Source organism: Catharus ustulatus, chromosome 1 (genome assembly GCF_009819885.2).
Source record: "Catharus ustulatus isolate bCatUst1 chromosome 1, bCatUst1.pri.v2, whole genome shotgun sequence".
Classification (NCBI taxonomy): Eukaryota; Metazoa; Chordata; class Aves; order Passeriformes; family Turdidae; genus Catharus; species Catharus ustulatus.
Window position 1 is genome coordinate 61,771,248 of NC_046221.1, and position 22,841 is coordinate 61,794,088.

General features: G+C 42.8%; 1 protein-coding gene across 1 annotated transcript in view; it reads right to left on the minus strand.

Annotated features, from left to right (window-relative positions):
- Positions 1 to 16,259, minus strand: part of CTDP1 (CTD phosphatase subunit 1) — a 110,362-nt gene extending 94,103 nt beyond the window's left edge. Inside the window, exons 1-2 of the mRNA XM_033069683.2 lie at positions 16,183 to 16,259; positions 2,593 to 2,676 (exon numbers count right to left, since the gene is read on the minus strand). Coding sequence (XP_032925574.1) covers positions 2,593 to 2,633 — 41 coding nt within the window. The 5' untranslated portion in view covers positions 2,634 to 2,676; positions 16,183 to 16,259. The remainder of the gene's footprint in view (positions 1 to 2,592; positions 2,677 to 16,182) is intronic.
- Between the last annotated feature and the right edge of the window lie 6,582 nt (positions 16,260 to 22,841).

The window sequence follows — 22,841 nt, forward strand, 5'->3', positions numbered from 1 at the left end:
CAGATGTGTGCATATACAGATATCAACACAGAATAGGTGTCACCCTCGTGTGTGCACATGCATGTGAGACAGGGTGAGCACACACACAGTACAAAACTGCTTGAAAACTGACCAAGTATCCCTGCATAGGATCCCTTTCACTAGCATAGGTTAATCAATTTATTGGGAATTCTGACACTTAATTCATGATTCACCAATATTAAGAAATACTACCATACAGATTTTGTCCTAGGTGACACATGCACACCTTTTAGTTTTCCCACGTACCAGTCCTATCAACGAGAAGATTTGGTACCAGATCTACAAAAAGAGTTAAACTTAAACCAGATTTCACTTTATGACAAGCAAACTGTTGAGGAACAACTGTACTGAGCTGAGTTGAGGCAGACACAACCACAGACAGGTATCTTTCCCTGTACCATGATGTATGGCAGTATTGATGTCTAGGAACAAAAGTATTTTCAGTAATTTCACGATTACAAGCTGCACCGTTTTGTTGCACAGCGGGTGGAGCCGGGCTCTGTGCAGGCAGCACGGTGGGGGGGAGCGTTCTCTCCTGTTGGCCCCACGGCCCAGGGGGAGGAGGGGGGCTCCCGTCCCCTCCTGCCGCCGCCGTCGTGGGTGCCAGTGGGTTCCATCCCCACCTCCCACCACCGTCGCAGGTGCTGGTGGGCTCCGTGCCCCCCTGCCACCACAGCGCAGTGCCGGGCCGGGGCGAGCGAGCCCAGCGGTGGTGGTGGCTGGCCCCGAGTGGCCCTGCCGAGCTGGGCCACCTGGCCCCATCAGCAGCCCCGAGCCCTCATGCCCAAGCTGAGGCAGTAAACCCCGCCATCCCGCGATTCTGTTACTATTTGGCAACTTTGTTGCATGCAGGTCCTCGCTGCGAACGACACAGCAGTTTATAATTGGGTGCGGCTTGTGTATGGACAAAGAACGAAATGTTTGCCAACACCCGGAGATGCGGTTTATAGTCAGTGCGGCTTGTAATCGTGAAATTACTGTATTTGGTCTGAAGTTTACATGTACATTTTAGCATCCTTACATCCTTTGCTTCAGAAAATCTAATCTATCACCCTGAGTAGTATTTTAAATGAACCTTTGAAATTCATTAACCGCTTTCAGACCATTAGTTGAATGACTGCTAAGAACACTGTACTTGTTTTTCTCCAAGCAAGAAAAGCATAAATGATTTTCAACTGTCTTCTGATGTAGGCTTAGCAGTCATAACACAGTATTTCAGATGTATAAGCCATTTTGTATGAAATGAAGACAGACACGTAAGACATAGTAAGAAGTATTAAGTGAAAACAACTTAATTTGCTGGACACCTTGAATCTGTCTGCATTTATCGTAGAAAACTATAGCAGTAGAGCAATATTTAGATGCGATTGTATTCAAACCTCAAATGAAGTACTCATTCAGGACAGAAAAAGTTCTAATCATGATTATTCTAACTTTGCTAGGTTTGCCAAATAATACTTGTTTACAAAATATTAACATTTAACTTTAAATAAAAAGTTTACCCAAACATTAACCAGGTTGCTTCTTGCAAAGCACTCACAATATTCAGTTCACTCGCACTGGATTGTGGGATAACGTTCATAAAATAATTCGTAACTATGAGCATGAATTAAAATGAAATCAAAGTATTTCCAGTCAAATGAAATGAGTATGTAACATTAATTTATAAAATCCAGGCAACTATAGAGCTCGTTTTGGAACAGCTGTTGAATTAGTAATTTGATATGCATAAGAAACATCCTCTTTACCAAGCAATGAAACACAACAAAGGAGAAATACAATCATCTTTTGAATTTGGTTTCCTTTTTGCCTAAGGCTTAAATTCCTTTAGTTCCATGGCAGAGTATCTCACAAAAAAACTTGCAAAGAGCTAAGAAGCCTTAAATTGAGAGCATGGAGACAAGCTAGCTCCCATTCAGACACAGTACACATGAAGTAAGCTCATATGCATGAGACCGCTAGTACCTCTCAGCTATTTGCACCTGCACAGATAAAGTTCTCAGCCTTACTAAGCAAGCCACTGTTGACACACCATGCAACTCTCAGTCTTAGTGGTGAGTACACAGAAAGCAAAGTGTGATGAGAAATTTACCTCTCTACATGTGCTCCTTGTATTTTCTACCTAAGTTGCCATACACTATCTCCATGAGAAAAGAGCATGCACAGTTCTTGAATTCTAAATGAGTGGAGACCTCTCTTTACAACCTTTAGCAACCTGAAAGGCCTAAGAGAAACCTAGAGAGGAACTATTTACAAGGATGTGTGGAGACAGGACAAGGGGGAATGGCTTTAAACAAAAAAGGGTAGGTTTCATTAGCTATAAGAATAGAATTGTTCTCTGTGAGGGTGATGAGGCACTGGAACAGCTTGCACAGAGAAGCTGCAGACATCCCATCCCTGAAAACGTTTAAGGCCAGTCTGGATGGGACCCTGAGCAACTTTGTCAAGTGGAAGGTATCCCTCCTCATGGCAAAGGGGTTGGAACTAGATGACCTCCAAGTCTCCTCCAGCTGAGGATATTTTATGACTCTTAATAGACGAGAGCTTGAAAAAAGACCTAGCAGTACTTACTGAGTTAAGTCCTGGCCACATTCTGCGCACAAGCCTTTCATAACAACAGGATGGCTGCATCCTTCCAGCCTCACCAAGACAGTCCTGAAAAAGACGTAGGCATTCCATTTACAGAAGGCAGATTACAGATATGTAGATTAGTAAACCATAGACTGAATGAATTCAAAGAATAAATTCTGGTTATGACTCAAGCGTCAGTCCCTTAATCTATATGCTTTTGCCACAACATGGTGAAAAAGATAACCATCTAAATTTTAAAATTATTAATTTTCACAACTTTAAAAGTCACTGAATCACACAGTAAGGTCAATTTCTAACCACATTTTAGCAAGGAAGTTTGATGAGAACGAGTATTGTTTGTCCAGAAACAGTTTACGTTCACTTAGATGCAGCTCCCCATTAAAACCCTACTGAGCTACACATGAAAATGAAATGAAAACCTAAGTGGAAACTCCAACATCACAGAAGTGCCCAGGTTCTCTTCTTTTAAAATCCCTGAATCCAACCATTAACCTAACACTGCCAAGTCCACCATTAAACCACATCCCTAAGCACCACATCTGCATGTCTTAAATCATCCAGGGATGGCATCTTGACCCCTTCCCTGGGCAGCCCATTCCATTGCTTGACAACCCTCCCCATGGAAGAAATTTCTCCTGATATCCAGTACAAACCACCTCTAGCACAACTTGAGGCAATTTCCTCTCCTACTGCTTGATACTTGGAAGAAGCAACTCACTCCCACCCAGCTAAAGCCTCCTTTCAGGCATTTATAGACAGTGCTAAGTCCTCCCTTGAATTTCCTTTCCTCCAGACTAAACACCCACAGTTCCCTCAGCTGCTCCTCATCAGATGTGCTCCAGCTTCACTGCCCTTCTCTGGACATGCCCCAGGGTTTCGATGTCCTATTTGTACTGACAAGTCCAAAATTTAACCCAGGATTTGAGGTGTAGCCTGATGAGTGCCAAACACTGAGGCAGACGAGTTTTATACCAACTTCATGTTAGTTTATTATTTCCATGGCAGATATATATTGCTTCAATCATCTCATAAAAATATTTTAAAAATCTGATCCTTAAACCTTGACTCACCACATCTTACAATAAAGACACAGGAACTGATATTTTATTCTTTCTTTTACACAATGACTAAATCAAACCAGAAATTAGAGCTGGAAACAGAAATGTGACATTCACTACTCCAAACTCTTTAGAAGACAAACTCTACTTTTCAGTTTAATAGTCAAACTGAAGTATTCCTCATCCAGTTATCGAAATTGTCTTGAAAATATCATTATTTTCTCTCAAATACTTAACAGTCACTATAAGACACTTGTTTTCTTCATTACAGATGGAGAAACTGATCTTTCAGACCTTTTATTAAAAAAATTCTAATAAATAGATATAGTTCAGTTACTACAAAATTTCACCAACTCTGTGATGAGCTACAGTATCTCCCTAATATTTAAAAAAAAAATTTAAGTCAAGCAGTTAATTAAAGACTCCAATCAAAAAGCAAAAAAACCAACAAAACCCAAGCTTCTTTCATAAATTGGCTGTAGAATTTTAAGTGCGGCCTCAAATCTGTACTGCAATAAACAGACTGCAACGTGAAAAAAACTGTTTTGCATGCCCAAATCTCTCATTTATATATCTGACTACTAAGTGTTTGGGAATTCCAAGCAGAAATCCAGTTTCTAAATAATACCTGCAACTGCTTACTTGCAGCGTGTCCCTTGTTCTTCAACAACCAGAAGAATGACGACTCTACTAACAAAACTGCAGTTCATGCCCACAATGAGGATTATTTTCCTCTTTGAGAGCAAAAACTAGATTCGGGTCAGGTTTATTTCAAAAGAAGCCTCCACAAGCCATCATACTACCAGTACGTCCATTTACAAAAGTGCAGAGCTATGCTCATCCCACTCGCAGTCATCTTCTGCTTGGAGATTACACCTCCTCTTTGTGCGTAGGCATCTTAGATCTCCTTTTTTTCATAGTATGTATTTCAGAGAAAACAAATAATCAGTCTTGGCTTTTTAGAAGAATTGCACAAGATTAAGTATTTTAGTGGCCCTTCACTAGTGGCAATTCACTGCATGATTATTTAACAGATTTCACAGAATTTAGGTCCCCCCTCTTCCCCCACATTGGTTGCATTATTTCATTTGCCTCCCCACTCCTTTTGACAATATGTCTATCTTGCTGTCTTTTATGCTGATTCATTGCTAAGCTCCTTTTTAGGCTACCAACACACACTAATGACCATGTCAGAATTTTTCATCCTCACCATGTGCTCAATTTATGAATCAGAAATTACAGACACACCTAAAAGGCCAAAAAACCGTCCATGGTACAAGCTACAGAAACATGCTTAAGAGATTACACTGAGTTTATACCCTAAAGGAATTGGTTCTCCATAGTTCAGAAGAAAAAAACACCTTCCAATGCCATCTTGGAAGCCACGATATCTCTAGACATTCTCTACCCTGCAGCCAAGGTAACTTCATACTCCTCCTATGCAACAGGAGATGCTGGCACATTCCTGGGTCAAGATGTGATTGGACATGCAAGAGAAAAGACTTTATTAAGAAAATTAGAGTTCTACTCTGTACCTTACCTCATACCAAGCCTGACCACTAAACAGTAGTTTTGCCCCTGCAAAATCTAAACATAACCAGAACTCATGGTCACACTTAGATACTGGAGATAAAATAAAAAGTACACGATATAAAGTCCTCTGTCATACTGTTCTCTAATGTGATGCTAAACCCAAAGGACAAACTCCAGAGGAAAAACTCCAGAGCCCTGATAAACTTCTGAGCACATAAAACCAAAAGGTCAAGTTTCAGTTACAACTATCAGGATCTAAGGCAGACTTCTCTCAGGGAAAAAGCCCAACACTACTTCGTGCTCCAGAAAGAAAGCCTGAACTCTATTAAGGCCTAGATATACTTAAATTATAGCACGTTTTATTTACTAAAAAAGGAAAAAACACACACCTCAAGTAGAATGACTTTTAAAAATTTCACACCTGGAACCTCTCCTTTTACTGCTGAAGGGAGGGATTTTCAAAATGTAATGGCCAAAATCAAAGCCAATTATCAGACAAAAGAGCTGAATCCAAGTGCTCATGTCTGGTCTTAAATGGCAACATATATCAAAAACGGGTTTAGGTTTCTGCCAGTTCTGTTCTCTGGGTTGTAAGTGAAATCCACTTAGAAGAACAGAGCCTTTCCCTACTCCATTTCTACAAAGAATAAACAGATTCTCCCTTCCACTCCAAGTATGAGGAACTACAGCACACTTTACTGCTGGAAACATTAACAGCATCTTCCTCTTCTTCAGGATCCACAAAGTGATAAGCAGCGGTAATTATCTACTTCAACAACAACATTCCAAGGAAACTGCCACAAAAAATGCAAAATCTTTTTCTAGTTTTACAAACTGTCCCAACTGTGCAGATGAGTTGGGTGAAGCAATTGGGTAAGTAGGACTACACTGTGACAAGCAAACTTTTTTTTCTGACCAACCATGGAGGTGGCAGTTCATTCCAATAGGCAGCCTGGGTATTGCTAAATGACTGCAGCAGAACCACAAACTACCCACGTGGTTTCTTTGGTACATTTGGTACAACGGAACTTGAACTAGTAAATAAGGAAACCCACTCTGGGCCCGTATTCACGTTCCTTCCAGATGTACTTTAAACAACACAGAAATCAGGTAAAATTTTATTTTTTGTGGCCACAATCATGAATAAGAACAGATATTTACCAACAGCCTCAGGATGCAGGTAACCATAACTCACCACTGTTCTCCCAGTGCTTCTACACTTACATCCTGTTTCTAAACCAAGTCTTTTAAGAACATCTGCTTCAAGTCAGCAGCATTGTGAAAAAAAAAAAGTGGAGGGGAGTCTGGCCAGCTGCAGCACACGAGTACGACGGCCATGAGACCTCTTTGTAGCTGTCTTTAGTAAAGCTCTGTATCTTACGGATACTCAGCACAACACAGGAATAGAGAAGTTCCCTCTGCTACTCAGAACAAGTCTAACCCGACTGTACATTAACCATGACCTTCCACCTTGGCTTTACTTCCAGAGGCAACAGCTCCAATGTCATGCTGCCAGAGAAAAGCAATGGCCTACTTTCTTTACTCCCCACCCTCCTATTTCCACTGAAAGTCCACTCCCTCCTCTGGCACATCCAGAAAAGATGATCTCAGTACCCTGCAAGGTAGAACTCACCAATCCTAAATAAGTTTTCTGCAGCTTTTAAAGTCAAGCAGCTGGTAAGAGCAGTCCAGTAAGCATGTACATATTTCATAAAGACTGGGGAAAGACAGACAGTTTGAGCAACTCACATTTTCTCTCCACAGTAACCAGGTCACTTTGTTAGCATTTAGCTTGCCTATCTGTAAAGACTAGCTTGGACAACTTCAAGTGATGGAAACATAAGTTTTATTTATTATCTTAAAGTCTTCTTAGGGGACCATGCATTGGTACGGAAAATATAGTGCAAATTTACAAGATGAAGCTACTGCCCTGCACTGACTAGTATCTCATGTGAGTGATGGCAGCCAAGGCATTGCTGGGTTTCCCCAGATCTGTTTGGTATAAAGAGAGATGCCAAACACCACAAGAAACACACAGACCAAGTTGTCACTGTGATCACTCAAAGCTGCTGTCCTCAATCTGATGCCATATGCCCTTCCAATTCGCAGTGTACTAACACAGCAAAAGGAGATGTTGGTGTGCAAGTGAACAGAAGTCACTGCCCTGGTTTGGCAGAACGCTCAAGACAGTGTTACTGGCAACTGTCAAGGAAAAGCACCGAATGAACACAGTATCAGATCAATGATTATTAATACCAACCATTACTGAATCAACCAACAGACCTAGAAAAAATATGAGCACAAAATCCTTTAGTTGTCAGATGAAGTTAGAATTAACCTAAAGCCTGCTTCTACAGTTTTCATTAGTCAGATTTCTGAAACACTACATTTTTGTTTGCTTATACCAGAACAGTATTTTGTGGTATGTCTGCAGCATTTAGAACCCCTACAACCAACTTAATTCAATCCACAGCCTTTGTTACATATGACTCCAGTTCTGTAGCAAGGATATTTTCAAAGCCTGAATCACCTTAGTCTTGCCATGTAAGAGTATTTAACAACTGGATTTATATATTTATTTATTTAATCCTCATTAATATCTGTGAAGAAGCCAAGGGAGTCCTTGAATAATTGATTAAAAATGCCAAGGACTCACAAGGACACATGGTCCTTGTTGCTACAGGCAACACATGGCCTACAGCCTCTTCAAGTTGTCGGAGGAAATGTCCGCTACAGCAGCCACTTGACTCACACTCAAGGACAGCAAACACAGCTGCATTTCAAACATGCATGAACCCCAAAGGTCACACCCAAACAAGTCAGACCTTCTGCTAAAATACCCCCAAACCCAAACAAAACCCCCATACTCTAGCCTAGAGGACTAGGTAACAATTGCTGTGAGCAGTAGCTCACAGAAAGTACAGTTCACACTTCAAGCCATCATCTCAGTTATCCAAAGGTAATGGGGAAATACTGGTCTTGAGATTATTTTTCCTCTGTTAAATACAGACTATTCACAACTAGGGACTTCATGTGTTACGAACTTTTTTCTTCTATTTTTCAGGCAAAATACCTATTCAGGTTTAGACTAAGGTCATAAATGCCAAGAGAAACCCAGGTCCAGAGTTTCTGGGTTTTATTTATTATCAAAAAACATCTTAAGCTTAAAGTAAGTTTATTTCCATGATTTGCAAGGCTTTAAGTATTTCCATTTACTTCTGGAAAATAGTTTGCATTACAAGCAAAGAGGTAACCCTCTTTCACCTTTTATGCATTCACCCATGAATAGCTTCTTGCACGTTTCAAAAATCCACTGTTAACAGCTAACAATGCATAATAAAAAGGTACAAAAAACTCCTGACAAATGGCTTGCAGTGCCCTTTGCATAAGATCTAGTAACTCTTTCAAATATTATTTACAATATGTTTTTATTTAGAACATTTTAAATCAGAAGTATTATTATTTAGGAGAATTCAAGACCATTTTGTTTTTAAAGGGAAAAGGTAAAAATACAGTTCTCAATGCTTTTAAATAGAACCCCATCAAAACTATGAAGTTCACACAGAATGAATTCAGAAGTGGAAGGATGTAAGCCCGTAACTCTGTAACTTGTTTCTTTAGCACTTCTAATAATCACAGAAGAAAACAGTCTGTCATATCTCAGTAATTCATTTAAGCAATAAACAGTTCTGCAGCCTACTCCCCCCATTATCGTCAGCTGCTGATATTACTTTCATGCATTCGCTTTTCTATTGCCACTTCTCTCTGACTATTGTGTTACCCAGTCACACAGCAGTTCTCAAACACATGCTGCAAAACTCCACCTGAGAGTTCAGCAACATCCATCTGACTGCAGGATCAATCCAAATCTACATGATGAACGCTGGCAATCTAAGCAGCAGTTATTAAAAAATTTGAAGTGACTGAGCAGTGACTATACAGCCTTCTTTTGACAGAAAATAATTAACCTAAACCTGATGTTTCTCAAACAACACTCGAACTTTCGCGTCAGGTACTCGCAGATGAACTGCTGCAAATCTGGACAACAGTCTTGGATTAATCCCACCGCTGACTAATTTTTGTTTCTTTTTCAGGCATGCACCTCTCACTCAGATAAAGGCACATAATTTTCCCTTATCTCAGACTAACTTACCACTGCATTCCTCCTATCCCCAGTCAAGAGCACCTCTAATTACCAGCACAAATCTGGTTTGCCTCCTGCACCTGTAGGCTCACATCCACAGAAACAGCAAGAGATGAACACCGAAACAGCCTGGACACTAAAGCAGAAAAGGGTGACAGAGAGAGACAGCTTCAAACACACACATACACACAGAGTGACATCAAAGCTATAAACATGGGCTTTACTTCATCCTGTGAAAAGAAATCTGGGAGGATTCTGCGATCTCTCCCCCTCTGCCTTGGAAGGTTGCATCTAGTAACAGAATATTACACTTTCCCCAAACATTTTATCACCTTTCCCACTGAAACCATGCACTTAATCACGGGTCCCTTTGTCTGCTACTTCCAAACAACAAAACGGGAAGAGGCTGACTGCAGGATGCACAACCCTCAAGTCTAACAGCCCCCTCCGTCCTTTCCCTTCATAGATACTGTGTCAAACAATCTGGACACTACATCCTGCGTGCTGTCCTCTGGGACTTGCTGTTAAACCAAATGAACACACTTAGATAGGAAAAATTAACAACTCTTAACACACTTAAGAGCAACTATGAATTGAACTGTCCTAAGTTACACCACAGTGTTCAAACAAGGAGCAGCAGCTCCACATTTGACAACAACCATATGACAGCAACAGCACCATGTGAGCCCAGAAGCTCAACATGCTCTGAAAGCAGAGGACAACAGTTTAAAAAGCTGCTCATCTTATGAAAGATAAATGCAATAAACAGCTGTAAAGTTAATTAAATTGCCTTCCTGAGCAATGTTCTCCTTGGCTAGGGCCACTTGCTCCCCCCCTGGCCCTTTCATGAATGAGAATCCAAAGCATTCATTCCACTAAGCTTGGACCAAGACCACTTGCCTTTCACCTTTTCGAATGCTGTGAAGTCTTTGATGTGATTTTTAAATTAGGAAGCACTAGAAAGCAAACAAATAGGCATTATTCAATTCTACTGTGTCAGAATCACTGTCTTGCACTACACATTTTCTTGGAATAGTTGTAGAAAAGCCTTTTCTTAAAATATTTTTTAAATGGTATTAGTGCAATAGTGACCTGGCAATATTCCAACTCTTGTCTTAAAAAAGAAAGCATTTCCTTTAACACTGCATTAAAGAAAATTGGGGGAATCTTTTCATCTTCCACAGTCTTTTTAAGACTACCAGTCTCTCCTGTTGGTGACAGTTCTGTATTTCCCCTATTTCCAATTCCGTAGATCTAACTTCAGCAAAACCAAACCTATAGAAAAATGTAAACTCAAGATCCTTAAAGTGTAACGTGTAATTCATTAATTGCTCTCCAGGAAGCAATTTCATGCTCCCCTATATGCTTCAAAAGGCAACTACTGTCAATTGAGCTATCCATATATATGGTAGAAGACCTTAAGTTAATCTTCAACTTTTTAACTATACAAAATAGATATCCATAACAATATTTCACGACAACTTACAATTAACTGTCTATTATCATTTTCCAAAAGAGGTCCAAAAATTTAAAGGCTGACAGCTCTTTATTGAACCTAGAGACTACTATGTCTCACCTGAATATATTTTTATATACTCTTGTTGATGTTTAAGAATTCGCAATACCATCACCCCATATTCACTTTTATTCAGTGAGTTTGAATGTTTGATTAGCCATTTACCTAAGGGGAGTCTTCCATTAGATAAATCTGACCTTGAAAATCCAAACAGTTGTGATCCCTGCTAGGGCAAACCCTTAAGTTAACATCAAACAACAGAGTCATCAAATCAGAAAGGGCCAAGTAGGTATGCAAGTGAGATTGCTCAAGAGAAGAAAAACTCTTTGGGTCAAACTTCCAGAACAATTCAAAGCTAAAGTCTCGATGCTCTCTTCCTTCCTCAAACTTCTCCAATCCCTCCCAGGACAAACGCCTATGTATTATTGTGCAACATAAGATTAAAGGTCTCATTGCAGTCCTCCAGTCCATAAGTTTTCTCTTCAGAAGAGAACAATTACAGAAAACCATGTGGCAGTTGCTGAGAAGAAACAATATGCACATTTGCCTTCCAAGAAGACTGGTTTTCTAAGCAACTCTAGTATTAAAATAAAGCTCAAAAATACCCTAAAGAAACTAGATAGCAATAATTAAAAAAGAAAATCCATTGCCATTTGGGTAAAAATACAATCTGTTTCCAGCACAGACATCTACAAACTAACATTTTTCAAAAACTGCTGTAGCCCAACTGTAGTTCTACAATGGGATGCATAAAACAGTACCATGAGCTATACCTCATTCTGTCTGCTGGTCCATACATTCACACACAGCAAAAAGTCCTTGAGTTCAAGTAAGACGAGTAAATCATAGTACAAACTAAGAGAGCAGAAAATTCCCTGGCTCGGGAGAAACCTTGTAAAGATAAGAATGCTACTAAAGACTATCATACAAAGTGCCAAATGGAACACACACAACCTCAAAAGTGTTATTCCCCAGTGTTGACATGCCATTTATTGCCTTGATGACTCTACTGGCATTTACACAATCACTTTGATCTGACCTATCTATGGGCTACTGTTGAAAGGATAAATTACTACCCCTTTTCCTACATCACGCTTCTGTTGAACCAACTGAACAAAATGAGGAATTGATTACCATGGACCATTTTACAGGAGATTGGGCAGGAAGGACAGAATGAAAAAAAGAGATGAGAAACCAAGCCATCTTCAACTACATGACTTCCAACACCCTACTCAATGCAAGCTGAAGGCACTGGTTTGAGCATCCCTTCCAGCCAAGCCCCATATTAGCATGAAGCAATGAGGAAACCATGGTCTAAGAAAGCCACACCGAGAAAAACTGCATACACAAGGCTGCTACAACCACACTACTGGTAAATTGCAAGCCTGATGCCTGCCTCCAGCCAAACCTGACTGAGCAGCTAGATCCTCTTAGATAAAGAAGCTCCTACAAGTTTTGTGAAAACATGCACATGAAAAGAAAAGGAACTTTGTCCCTCTGCCATCCACTACAATGAGTGATCTTGTGAGTTTCCAACTTATTAGGAGCCTAGGAACAGAAGAAAGAAGGCAATGAAAGACAAAAGCCCTCAATTAGAACTTGCAACTTTTTCACTATCCAGCACAACCAAACACCAGAAAGACAGCCTTCTTGTAATATTTCTTGGTATCACACTATATGGCAGAAAGGAGAGTAGGAAAACTTAGAAAAAAGAGACAAGTCAAAAACATGCAGATTGAAACTTACTAAAAAAAATAATGGGATGAATTCAGGCATAAAAAGGAATTAGATAAGAGATACAGTGAATTGGGATTGTTAAGTATTACTCAACAACTCTCAGTGTTTGGCAATGAGGGGTTTTTTTAGACTCATAACTTCATTAAGTATTTGCCAGGATATTATGAAAACATTTGTTTCTAACCAACAGCAAGGTGTTTTACCTGTAGAATAAACTGCAATTCATTAGCTTTTTATTCCCCTTGGAAGACTGTAAGATGCATGGTTCTGGGGTTAAGTGTACAGCAAACTAGGCCCTGAGCCTATGTGACATTAGATAACCAAAACCAGATATTATTTTAAAGATATATAATCAAATTTCTGGCACCAAAAAAAAAAAAAAAAAATCAAGCAATGACACAAAAATCTATAGCTTTAGAGAACAAATCCCCAGCTCTTTCCTGCCATCTTCTCCAAAAAACAAGTTTTGCTTCAATAGGATCCAGACAGTTTAAACAAGATTTTTATTACAACACAAATATACTCTGCGTAAGAATATGAATTTTTGCTATTAAAGGTATGTGGTAAGTCACAAAGATACCCAGGTTAAATATACATGTAATAAATATTTCAGAAGACTCTTCTAATGTGAGCCAAACAAGACCCTTGCAATAGTCTGTCCCATCAGTAGGGCAATCATTTTATATGAGAAAAGATTGTGTTACTATTTGCATAAAACATTAATACTAACCCAGCCCAGAATCCTGCCACACCTGTAGCACCTTCAGAATTATTAACTTTGATGGGTAACTGGCACTAATGATACACAGCAGCACAGGATTTTTGGCATTTTATTTGTTGCTCCTGCTACACATCAAAATTATGCTTCATTAACATCAAAGGCCTTTCATTAACTGCTTCCTGTACTCCCTGTTATTTACAGTCCTAAAAGGTTAGACACCTTTCTCTCTCACGTTCCAGTCTGACATGTGATGCAAGCTTACCTCTGCAAGAATAAGCAAAAGCTACCTACTGCTTCCTGCTCTGGGCTCTCCCCTGGGGAAAGTTTGCATTCTCTCAATTCTGAAAAGTGAGTAATAACACTACAAAAAATTAAGTGCTATAAATGTACAAAATTACTTTCACGCAGCAAAAGATTTCATCTCATGCTTAATATGAAAGAAAAATAGTCAAAAGTTAGAAATGCGTCATCTTAATTGGGAGAGACTTTTGCTAAACAGTACCTTTATTTCCAGCAATATTATGACCTAACCAACATAGAAGAAAATTGAGCCACTCACATAGTTTATCCTCAAATAAAAATCAGCTTGTCTTCTCATGTTCTAATGAAAAGAAAAAATATTTTGAATAGAAACAGCACTTCTACAGTGTATTGGGGTCTGACAAATACTTGCAAACATCTTTGGTTTCAAGAGAATTCAGTGCTAAATCAGCCAAGTTAATTTTTCTGAAGGCAGCACGGCACCTACCATTCTGGAAAGTTTGAATTACAAAAAGTTCATCTTCTGCAGATGATGAATAAATTTCAGCTATGTTACTTTAATCACACCTGTGTTTTAATAATGCAATATCTTAACACATTGATATATTGTTGATAGATAGTGAAATGTTATTATTTCAATTCCACAAAATGGGAAGCCACAGGCAAGAGATTAAATGCTTGCAAAAAAACCCTGTTTAAGCGACCAAAGAAATGCAGTTATGTCTTCAATTGTTGACCAATACTACCCTTACTTCATGTTTAATCTACCTCTTCACCTGAACTTTTCCCTTGCACTCACCCAGTAAATACCACTGCAACACACAACAGAGAAACCTGACTGAAAAGTCAGAATTCCAGAAGCGTAATGCCTAGCAATAGTCAATATCAAATACAATCTTTCACTCATGTAAGATAAAAATTTTATAGAAGCTAAGAAAAATGGTAATAAAGAACACCATTTATTTTCTAATTGCCTCAAAGCAAGGACCTGCTAATTGCACTCAGACTCACGACTATCCAATTCAATAAGAACACTGTATAAAAATTGGTGCATTCCAGTCCATGAAGTTAACATTGAGAAAAGCCAAAACTAAAATGCTGCTATATCAGCAGCAGACCCAGACTACTTTAAATTAATAACATTTTTCACTTAGAATACTTTTAGTCTGGTTCTCCTTCCAAGTGCTTAGCTAACACAATGAAAAGACCACATAAAGTCATCTGCCCTTCTATTCAGTGCTAGCAACATTAATTTAATCAAGCATATGGCGCTTTTAAAATTTCAGTCTGTACTTTTAAGATCTTTTTTAGTCTGACTAGCATTTACAGTACTTTTGTTCTACATCAGGTATTAAAGACTGCCCATGCTGCGCCAGATGCAGTAGCAGAGTGCTGATGTGGCACAAAAGGAAAGCCATCGTCTTATCTCAGAGATATCTCTACAGCAAGAAACATACAGCTTGCACCTCCTCAGTAGCATGTTCTATGACTAACTGATATAAAAATGCATCTGACTGTTTTCTTTTCTTGAACCTGTGAGAGCACCCCTGTACACAGATGTTTTGCATAAATGAGTAAATCTCAATCAAGAAAGTTTAGGCCTGGCTGCTCCCACCTAAAAATCAAGAGAACTGCAATCAAAGAAAATAGCTTGCTGCCATAAAACAGAGGAAGTAGATTGTTTAACTAGTTTCCTGTTGAGAAAGAATAAATCTGCTTAAAGTACAGGGCAGCAGGCTATTTGCCCAATTTAACCTAGAAATCTGAGCAGCCCACTATCTATCAGGCACTGAAAAACTTAAAAGTCAACAAGCATTCAGCCTTATTAATATAAGCCCATTGCTAAACCATAAAAAAGAGGGTTTTTTAGTCCCTTGTTCTTCTGAAAGTTTAAGTTAGAACATCTTGGTTATAACTGTGAAGCCTTATACATTAAAACATCAACAGAATTAAAAATATTTAGGCTGCTGATATTAGGTGTAATGTACTTAGTAATTTTAAAATGCCTTGCTGCACTGCTGTTTCCCATTGAAATCTCTTCTATTGAGCACAAAATGATCTGTTTGCTCCCTGAGTTTTGCACCAACCTAACCACCAAACTAAAACGCGTATGTAAGGAGAAGAGGCAATAGGCAGAAAATGATGCAGAGGAAGTTCCACCTGAACACCGGGAACAACTTGGTTTTTGTGCTGGTGACTGTGCACTGGAAGAGGCTCCCCAGAGTGTGGGGCCTCCCCCACTGCAGATATCCCAGAACCGTCTGGATGCAACCCCGTTCAACAAGCCGTAGGGCGACTCTGCATGAGCAGCGAGGTTGGACCAGATTACCCACTGTGATCCCTTCCAACCTAACTCATTCTGTGATTCTGCCATTTCCAAGCAGTGTTCCCAGTAAAAGCAGCGTTAAGAGAACCCCGCTCTGAAACACGGCAGTGGAGCATGAGCCCTCGGCACCTCCCCGGCCGCTTCCTCCTCCTCGCACGGCAGCCTCCCTGCGCAGAGGTGCGGAGGAAGGGCCTTTGTGAGCAGGGCCCGCCCGGCCCCCTGCAAGAAGCGCGAAAGCCGCGTTCCGCCAAGGCCGCCGCGGCGCGCACTCACCCGGGCGCGATGACCTGGCCGGGCCGCGCGCACAGCTCGCGCACCACGCCGGGCCGCTCCGCGCGCAGCCTGCGCTCGGGGCCGCCGCGCTGCGGGCGGGCGGAGGCGCCGCTGGCGGCGGGCGGCAGCGGGGCGGCGGCGGGGCCGGCGGGGCGCGGGGCGGGCGGCGGCAGCGGCGGCAGCGGGGCGCAGAGCGCCAGCACCGACCCGATCTGCACCGCCGCCCCCACCGACACCTTCCACTCCAGCAGACGCAGCGGCCGCGGGCCGGGAGCGCGGATCTCAGCCACCGACGCCAGCCCTTCCGCGCCGGGCCCGCCGCCCCGCTCCGGCCGCTCCTCCATGGCCCCCGGCCGGGGTCGGAGGGTGGGTCGGGGACGCCCAGCAGTGAAGCCGGACCTGGCGCTGCCGCCGCCGGGAGGGTTTGCAGCGCCGCGATAGTCACCGGTGGCGCCGACAACGACGGGGTCACGGCAGCTCCGCGCAGGCGCCGCACCGCGCGTCCGGCTGCGCTTAAAGGCACAGGCGCGGGCGGCCCGGCCCGCGGGGCGGCGCGGGGAGGAACTACGGCTCCCGGCAGCCCCCGCGCCCCGCCCGCCGGCCCCGGATGGCGTCACAGAACCGGAAGTGGAGAATATCCCGAGTTCGGGCTCACGGGGATCTTCGCGTGCGGCTGATGGCCTGCACAGAGTTCCCCCCCCCCCCCCCCCCCCCCAGAATCACATCATGTGCCTGCGAGCGTTGTCCGAGCCTTTCTTGTGCTCTGTCGGGGTTGGTGCTGTGACTTCTTCCCTGGAGAGCCTGTCCCAGCTCTCAGCCATCCTCTGGGTGAAGAACCTTTTCCTGATATCCACCTGTCTTGGTTTAGCCCCAGCCAGCAGTCACCACTATGCAGCCACTTTCTCACTTCCCCACCAGCAGCACTGGGGAGAGACTTGGAAGAGTAAGAGCTGGAAAACTCGTGGAATTAAGACATTTAATTAGGAATAGCAAAAGCCCTGAACTTAAGCAAAGCAAAGCAAGGAATTGATTCACTGCTTCCCGTGGGCAGGCAGGTGTTCTGCCATCCCTGGGGAGCAGAGCCCCATCACGTGGAACAAGTTGGGAATACAAACGCCATCACTCCAAATGTCCCCTCCTTCCTCCCTCCACTTTATTTACTGACCATGATGTCACTGGTCTGTCACTGGAATGTCCCTCTGGTCTGTTGGGTTCACCTGTCCTGGCTGGGTCTCCTCCCAAGCACCCCCACATTCCTTGCCAGCGTGGCAGTATGAAACCAGAAAAGGCCTTGGCTTTGTGCAAGCCCTGCTCAGCAATAACAAAACTGTCTATATTATCAGCCCTGTGCTCAGCAAAAATCTAAAACACAGCCCCATGACAGCCACTGTGAATAAAGTTAACTCTACCCTAGCAACAACCAGACCACCAATCTAAATCTGCGACATAGCTTCATGCCATTCCCTTGGGTCCTTTTGCTGGTCACCACAGAGAAGAGATTGGTACTTGCCCATCCTCTTCCCCTCACAAGGAAGCTGTGGACTGCAGTGAAGTCCCCCCTCAGTCTCCTCCAGGCTGAACAGACAAGTGACCTCAGCTGCTGCTCATATGGCTTCTGCTCGAGACCCTTCGCCATTCTCATGGCCCTCCTTTGGCCACACTCTAATAACTTTATATCTTTTTTATATTGTGGTGCCTAAAACTGCGCACAGCACGTGAGGTGAGGCTGCACCTTTGCAGAGCACATTTTGACAGTCCCCTCACTCTGCTGTGCTGGTGCTGCCCAAGGCCTGGACCCTGAGGAGCTTGTGGAAGCTCTGCAGTGCTCTCCAGGTCTCCCATGGGTCAGAGGACAGGTGGAAAAGGAGAGCGCCCTTGCCTGGCAGAGCAGCCAGCTCAGTACACTGGCAGAGCAGGGAGGAGGAATAGGGATGTCCAGCAGAGAGGAGTTTGAATGTGGACATATCCATGGAGGAGCTTGGACGTGGACATGACCCTGGAGAGGCACAGCCTAGCAGGGACACCTTTGCTGTCCTCCACAGGCCAACAGGGCTGACTGGAGCTGAGGTCAGAGATGTCCATAAGGGCACGTGTGCATCTCCATCAAAAGATGCCAAGGACATTCTTCCCACCCCTGGCAGCCACGTGCCAAGGATACTTTTATTTCTTCAGCCACATTGCCAAGGATGGAGGACTCATGCCATGCCAAGCCTTGTGCTGCCTGCTCCGGAGCAATGAGATGCTCTTAGCTTCCATGGGAATGGGAATGCTCAACTACCTCAACATCTTGCTTGTGTAGCAAGTGCACCAAATCTTTTTACCTCGTTGGTATTCCCTGAATTAATGTCTTGACCTAAAAGCTCAGAGCAGCAGATACCAGGGGCTTTCACAAGGGGTCTTTTCCAGAGAGTGATGGCTTGCTAATGGATAGGATTTTGATAGGGATGTTGAGGAATACGTTCAGTGTCCGTAGCTCAGTATGCAGGTGCAGTGTGAGCTGCAGGTGTATCTCTGGAGGGGCAGGAGGCTGAGCCTGAGCCCAAGGTGAGAGGCCATGACCTGCCAACCCAAAGGGCCTGGGGACCTGTGGCCCACCCAGGGGACCTGGGCAACCCAGAGACACAGGAGGAACTGATGATTCCAGACTTTCCCATATTTGAACTTAGAAGGTATAAAATCCCAGGGTTTTCCTTTGTTGCTCCTTAGAGGCACCTACATCAAGCTGTTATTTTGATATTGCACCATGATTAAATTGTTTTAAGGATCAGGATGTCTGAGACTCTGCTAAGGGAAACCTGGAGTTGAGCCCATAAGGAAACCTTGTCTGACTGGAAGTATGGGGGATGTAGCTGCCAAAGGGGCCTTGGTCCCAGATTAGGTGATGCCAGAGTAGCTCCTGCATGGTCAGACAGGGAAGCCTCCTTAACAGGGAGAAGCCTGTCAGCATACAGTCTATAGAAAGTCTCCAAGCAGTAGGTACTCCTGAGATTTTCCCTGTTAGCATTAGTTGAGAGACCTTGAAACAAGGTCAGTGTGAACTAGTTTGGAGTTGGACCTGCAAGACTTTGCTGTGAACATCATGATGAGCTTGGGTTGTGAGGCAGCCACTATCACCAGCAACCAGAGATTGGGAAATTCTGAAGTGAAAGTTGCTGTACCTCTTTTACCAGCTCCTCGTACACAGGCACAATGACATATTGTTTCCTAGTGTGTATTATTTGTAATGTTCTTTTCCTACTATCCTGTGCATGTAGTAAAGCTACTTCATTAAAGGTGGGTACTTTTTGCATACTATTCTATCTCTATCTCTCTACTACTTGTGTTGCTTTATTTGCTCTTTCATAATCTGGAATAAATAAAATCTGAAAAGAAAATTTAAAAAAAATCAGCACTGAAGCACATGAAAACTGAACTTTGAACTCCCAGTAAGCTCTGATAAGGCCACCTTCGAACCCTATGAGAAAGTCCTGACGTGCACCATTTCTCAACTCTCATCTCAGTGTTTTTAGCTCACACTCGGGCTTCTTTCTTTTGTAGGGTGGATTTATATTGTTTTGCTTAGGGGCAGCAGGTTGAGGACTACCTGGAGAGTGCAAAGGAAAAAAATATAGCCTCAAGAAGCAGGAGAATTCATCAGGAATTTCACTATTAAAACTTTTTAGACTTCCAAGTCTAGCAAAATCCAGTTCCATCAAGACTGGTAGTCATAATAGTCAAGGAAAGGCTGAAATAATAGCTGAGGTGAGAAGGGACCTTTGGAGATCATCTAGTCGTAACTCTGCATCTCAAAGCAAGGGCAACTTGCTCGTTGCTGAGGGCCATGTCCAGTTGGGTTTTGACTGTCTCCAAGGATGGTGACTCTATGGCCTCTCTAAGCAACCTGTGCCAGTGTTCAACCAACCTTACAGTGAAAAAAGCTTTTTCTTGTGTTTAAGTGGAATTTGGTGTGCTTCAGTTCATGCCAGTTGCCTCTTGTCCTCTTACACAGCACCACTGACAAGAGTCAGTCCTTGTCTTCTTTATCAACCCTCCCCCACCTCCATCAAATATTTATACACATTGGTAAAATCCCTCTGGAACCTTCTTTTCTCCAGGCTGAACTGTCGCAGCTCTCTCAGCCTCCTCTCACCTGACAGACGTTCCAAGCATTTTAACAGCGTTGTGCCCCTTTACTCCTGTTGCTCCAGTATGTCCATGCCTCTCCTGCACTGGACCTAGCGTACCCAATGTGGTGTCACGAGTGCTGAGTGCAGGGGAAGGAGCACCTCGCTCAAACCTATTGGCAGTGCTCTTCCTAGTGCAGCATGGAATGCTGTTGCCCTCTTTGCTGCAAGGTTTACCTTTGCTGGTTCAAGGGGAGCTTGGTGTCCATCAGGATCCCCAGGGCCTTCATTGCAGAGCTGCTTTCCAGACACTTGGCCTCCAGCCTGTCCAGGTGCCTGGGGTTGTTCCTACCCGCAAGCAAGACTTGGCATTTCCTTTTCTTGAACTTCATAAAGTTCCTCTCTCCATTTCTCCAGGGTGTCAAAGCCCCTCTGGAGAGCAGCACAACCATTCAGCCTGTCACCCACTCCTCCCAGCTTGGTATGACCTGCAGACTTGCTGAATGTGCACTCTGCACCACAGTCAAGGTTATTAATGAAGATGTTAAATGGTATTTGTTCCCAGTATTGTCCCCTGGGCAAAGCACCAGTGAATGGGTAACTAGTGACAGGACACTCCTAGCACATCATAAAGCACCAGGGACAAACTTCATATTCATTTATAGTAACCTTTTTACCCCCCTCATTTCTGACATAGAGAATAACCTTTTTAAGAAAATCAGGAAAGACTGTCAATTTTATCCAGATTCTCTGTGTGTAATCTTGCCTTATGTTTGAAGATTAGCTCAGGTGAGCCAACTTTGTTTGTACTGAATGTCCCATTATTGTATGTGGAGAAGATAGTCATGGCAGCAGAGCAGAACCATGGCACAAAAGTGATCTGGCTTTATTTGTCCTACACATATTGCAAACTGATGGTTACTCTTTTTTGTTTTGCCTGCTAATCCCCCTCACTCCAAGACACACATTTAAGGTCGTGCAGCTTTAACACCTGCCCTTTTCTTGAAAGCTGGCTTACCACACAGCTTTTATATGTTTCAATGCCATATCTGTCTTACCAGAATAGACAGTATTTGATCCCTGCTGGTGGGTTTGATGGAGTGACTGAAGTCTGACACTTCAAGTAAGGGATGAAGTGAGAAGAGCTCACCTCCCCTGAACAATTCTGATATGTTAGCTCTTCTCTCTGGAGCAAATTAAAGGTTTGCTGCAGCTTGTGCAGTACTGCTGACCTCAGGAAGCCTCTGCAGCCCCTCCTTCCGCAGAAACTATTTTGTGATTTTCTCTGCACCTGTAATTGTGCAGATGAACAGCTCAGATGGGAGAATAACAACAGAAATCTACATAATAATTATTATGGTTTCTGGTTACTTTGATTGCAGTGAGACAAAAGTTTGCAAAATAATCGCACCAATCAATCCTAGGTAGGTGCAAGGGAAAATCCCTAAGATGGTGTGTGATGAGAGCATTAGGGGAAGAATCTGTAATTCTATTAAGCTAGTGACTCCTAAGGAGCACACTGTGTTAGGAGGCTTGACTTCATGTCTGGGTATGCCAGATGGCTTCCATCAAGCGGCAGATGTTTTCCCCAGTCTTCCCCTGAAAAAGGACATCAGAATTTAACCACGCCTTTGTATTTGAATACATAGCATGAACAAAAGCATATGGTGTAGAAATCAGCTTCATAGAATTGTTGGGTGAAAGCACTGGGGTGGTAGATATAGCCTTGTGGCAAAGCACTTCTTGAAAATTATAGATTTTTAAAAATACATGCATTGTAAAAATAAGCTGACTTCCAAGAAGATAAACAAGATAATCTGCAGTGTAGTTACTTAAGGTTGAAACATGCTTACTAAGACTTCTTTTAAAATAAAAGCCACGTGACCCTGCTTTATGTGTTGTAGCCTTAATGAAAATTCAAAATGTATTCTATAGTGCCTCTTAAAGATGACTTGGGTGAATATCTTCCTATTCAGACTGTCGACTGATGCTGTAAGCCTGTCACAGCATACTTAATCCTCACTAATACCTGTTCCATAGTAATTCTTGGGAGCGTGTAGAGCACAAGGTGGTCAACCTCCCAAAATCTTCAAGTGGTTTACAGAGATCTGCAAATGAGAGGAAGCCACAAGGCTCTCACTCCATACTTCACTGCTCCCGGGAGAGCTGTGGGGTGATTTGCAGACAGGGTGTGACAGCAGCTCACCAGTGACCCACGGACCCTGCTCCAGCCTGAAGCCCAGGCGTGCAGCTGCGGTGCAGGGTGTCTGGGCAAAGTCACTCTCAGCTTCCCTTGTGGCTGGGGATTTGAATGGGCCAGCCACCCTGGTGCTAGACAGCCCCATTGCCAATTACGTGATGTAATGTTATTATGAGAGCTGTTGCTGAACTACTCAGAAGTGATGCACAAGTTGTTCAGGAGTCACAGACTGGCCAGTCCCTATGGCAGGGAGTTTATAGCTGTTTATATATAATTCCTCAGTATAAAAAGTCTGAAAGGTGGTATCACATTTAAATATTATGAAAAAATAAGGAGACATTCAAAAGGTCTCACAG